At 49.0% G+C, this 4,219-nt stretch overlaps 1 protein-coding gene across 1 annotated transcript; it reads left to right on the forward strand.

Annotated features, from left to right (window-relative positions):
- Window positions 1-327: 327 nt before the first annotated feature.
- On the forward strand, window positions 328-3,122 carry fzd9b (frizzled class receptor 9b). The gene has a single exon (XM_070971216.1). It carries the CDS (start codon window positions 810-812, stop codon window positions 2,565-2,567), a length of 1,758 nt encoding a protein of 585 aa, XP_070827317.1. The 5' UTR covers window positions 328-809; the 3' UTR covers window positions 2,568-3,122.
- The last annotated feature ends 1,097 nt before the right edge of the window (window positions 3,123-4,219 follow it).

Consider the following 4,219-nt stretch of genomic DNA (forward strand, 5'->3'; position numbering starts at 1 on the left):
ACCACTGAAAAAGAGTACTTCAGGTACGTTTTGCTGATAATACTCCTGTACTTTTACTTCATCTAAGCTGAATGCTGGAGGCCTACTTTGACCTGTAAATGAGTATTTTGCATTGTGCCTTTGCTAGTTTGCTGAAGCAAAGGGTCTGAGTGGGACAGAGAGCAGAAATATCAGAGGTATTAGACCATCCTGCAGCATCTGTCTGATAATTTTCCTTGTGTGGTGCCGCCGCTTGAAATGTGAGCGTCACGGAGCGCCCACCCTCCTCCTCCTCTCCGTCTCTGCCCTCACTGGAGTCCCACTGAGCGGCTCTCAAACTTCAGTGTCGAGCCTGAACGCGGAGGACGAAGAGCAAGAGCCGACAGACGGACAGGACGCGCCGTTGAACAGCCTTTTTGGACCGGCGACAAACAGCGCAAACGTCCGCTTTCATCTCCGCTTTGTATCCGCGGCGGCCGACGGTCGTTTTGAGGATTTACACTCAGCTCTCCGTCTTTGATTTTGATGATTTTCCTCCATTGTTTGTCGAAGTTTCCGACTGTCACGTCTTAGTTACGGACCTTTACCTCGACTGTCTGTGGGATTAATCGTTTTAATTCAAGCCTGAATAAGTCAGCGCTCTGCTTCTCTCTGTGTTGGGCTGTTTTTTGGGGGGTTTTGTCCCCGGACGGAGCGATAACGGTGAAGGCAACATTTGGAGCAGCCTTCGCCATGGGGAAATAGCGGGGATCTCTCTGCTACCGACCCCCGTGTTTGTGACTTTTTCATGAGCATTTTTAAGAGACACGGCTCAGCTTTTGACTAAAACAATGAGCATGGATGGTTGTCCGCTGAAGGTGGTGATTTTTTTGTGGTGTCTGCTGGTGATTTCGGGGTCCAGCTTTGAGATAGGCTCCTACGACTTGGAGCGAGGCAGACCAGCCAAGTGCGAGCCCATCGTGATCCCCATGTGCGAGGGGATCGGCTACAACCTGACCCGCATGCCCAACTTCATGGACCACGACGACCAGAAGGAGGCTGCCATCAAGCTGAATGAGTTTGCCCCTCTGGTGGCTTACGGCTGTGATGTGCACCTCCGCTTCTTCCTCTGCTCCCTCTACGCCCCCATGTGCACGGACAAAGTGTCGACCTCCATCCCCGCCTGCAGACCCATGTGCGAGCAGGCCAGGGAGAGGTGTGCCCCCATCATGAAGAAGTTCAGCTACACTTGGCCGGACTCGCTCGACTGCTCCAGGCTGCCCACCAGAAACGACCCCAACGCTCTGTGCATGGAGGCTCCCGAGAACGAAACCAGGACGGAGGGCAAGAAAGGTGAGGGCATGCTTCCGGTGCCCCCTCGCCCCAGGCAGCCGGGCACCAGCAGCGGCCGCTCTCCGGGCAGCATGGGCTCCTGTGAGAACCCAGACAAGTTCCAGTTTGTGGAGAAGAGCCAGTCGTGCGCGCCGCGCTGCTCCTCCGCTGTGGACGTGTTCTGGTCCAGGCAGGACAAAGACTTTGCCTTCATTTGGATGACGGTGTGGTCCATCCTTTGCTTCGTCTCAACCGCCTTCACCGTCCTCACCTTCCTCCTGGAACCTCACCGCTTCCAGTACCCCGAGCGCCCCATCATCTTCCTCTCGATGTGTTACAACGTCTACTCTGTGGCCTTCATCATCCGCTCTGTGGCGGGGGCTGAGAACATCGCCTGCGACCGGGAGAACGGTGAGCTGTACATCATCCAGGAAGGGCTGGAGTCCACGGGTTGCACTATCGTCTTCCTCATCCTCTACTACTTTGGCATGGCCTCCTCTATCTGGTGGGTCATCCTCACCCTCACCTGGTTCCTGGCTGCGGGGAAGAAGTGGGGCCACGAGGCTATTGAGGCCCACAGCAACTACTTCCACATGGCTGCTTGGGGCATCCCTGCTCTGAAGACCATCATCATCCTCACAATGAGGAAGGTGGCTGGAGATGAGCTGACGGGGCTGTGCTACGTGGGAAGCATGGACTCCGGGGCACTCACCGGCTTCGTCCTCATCCCTCTGTCCTGCTACCTGATCATCGGCACCTCCTTCATCCTCACCGGCTTCGTGGCTCTCTTCCACATCCGCAAGGTGATGAAGACGGAAGGCACCAACACAGAGAAGCTGGAGAAGCTCATGGTGAAAATCGGCATCTACTCCATCCTCTACACGGTGCCGGCCACCTGTGTCATAGTCTGCTACTTCTACGAGAGGCTAAACATGGACTACTGGAAGCTGCGGGGGCTGCAGATGAAATGCGGATCGTTCAACGGGCTCAGCAGCGACTGCTCGCTGCAGACGTCCGTGCCCACCGTGGCTGTGTTCATGCTGAAGATCTTCATGTCGCTGGTGGTCGGCATCACCAGCGGGGTGTGGGTGTGGAGCTCCAAGACCCTGCAGACCTGGCAGGGCCTTTGCAGCAGGAAGCTGACAGACAGGACTAGAAGTAGGAAACCCTGCAGCGGTGTCAGCTGCGGCAGCACACACTGCCACTACAAATCTCCTGCTGTGGTTCTGCACATGGCTAAGACTGACCTTCACTCAGACAACCCCACACATGTCTGAGAGGGAGCATGACACACACACATATACACACACACACACACACACACACTCTGCCAAATGCAACCACATACACCCACACACATACTATGCCCTGAGTAAGGAGCTGCTAAAGACTTTGTAAGAAGATGAGTGGTTGAATTGATCTGTCAGTAACTGCTCTGCTGCTGCCAAGGGACACACAGGTACAGGTGTCACTCTGACAAACAATCTATAAACAGTATTCAATGCATAAAGGGAAACGTTAAGTATTGTTACCCATATTTTTCTGTTTCATCGTGTTCTGTGCAGTAGACATGCCCAGTGTTTCAAAGCAAAAACAAAAAAGAAGACTGTTATGGGAGGCATCTTGGGAAATATTGGTCAGTTCTCCTTCCTGAAAGTGGCATGATTAACTGTGTAAATCTGTATAAATGTTTTATTTATTGTAAATATATTTAATTTAAAGTTTGCTCTTATCAGATTTGTCGTTTAGATGCATTTATTAAAGGTAAAGGGAAATTAAGTGCCTTTTATAAGAACTCTGGTTCTGGCCTTTTGGAGGATAATAAATTTGTGGAATTCATCTTCAGCGTCTTTGCTTCTTGGTATTATTATTGTCATTTAGTAACTATCTCACAGCAGCTCATAATGAACATTTAATCATTTTAACAGTCTTAAAGAGTCTCAGATTTAATAGTCACAAATGACTGCTCGTTTCAGTCCTGTTTTCCTGATTTTCCCGCCATTCTCCTCCTGGGATTCACACTTCTTTTTTTGCAGCAGCAGGGGACTCCACGCCAAATATGTTGTCTTCCAAGTGCATGCTACACATCCCAGAGGCGTCCCAGACAATAATCTTCAAAGAGAATTGCTGATGAATAGAGTGACAATCCATGGCAAGACTTCACGTTTGCATCATCGCCTTAAAAATGCAGCAGCAGTTCGCAGAGGAATATATTTAATTAATGGCACTTTTAATCCTTGCAGAGAATCACTGTTGTTGCCCTCTTGCTGCTCCATTTGATCCCTGTGCAAACACTCAGCACTTTGATCTGAGAGGACAAATCTGAAGTGGATTACTGCATGGTTTCACTGACAAATTTAAGTTAAGCACGGGCGCTCAAAATTGCAGTTGAGTAGATGATTATTAACTTTAATTTAACTTTATATGTGGTTTGTGGCTCCTTGAAGCTGTATATCTAACGTTGAGGGAACTCCACAATGCAAAAGATGCAAATTTCCATGTTTAAATGTTTGAATTTGATTCACTGCAAGGCAGCGGGCTGGAGAAACAATGCGCCATTAATTCTTGAGGAACCATCATCAGGTCGAAATAATCACTGATGCAGAGAAAAAGTCTGCAGAATATTATTTCTTATTAAATAAATACTCTTAATTTGGGATCTTGCAACTAACATTTCAGTAATAAAGTCCAGTTTATTATGCACAAGAGCCACCATGTTCTCAGATGGTCTATAAAAAAGTGAAAATAAATAGCTTTTACATTACAGGACTTTTAACAATTTAAGTGCCAACGTAAACTGCAGCCACACACAGCAAGTCATTTCAGAGCAAAACACAGTGGAAATTACAGTGTTTGACAGCAGTGGAATTGATTATTATGTCTGTGTGTGTGTGTGTGTGTGTGTGTGTGTGTGTGTGTGTGTGTGTGT

Source organism: Chaetodon trifascialis, chromosome 9 (genome assembly GCF_039877785.1).
Source record: "Chaetodon trifascialis isolate fChaTrf1 chromosome 9, fChaTrf1.hap1, whole genome shotgun sequence".
NCBI classification, from domain to species: Eukaryota; Metazoa; Chordata; class Actinopteri; order Chaetodontiformes; family Chaetodontidae; genus Chaetodon; species Chaetodon trifascialis.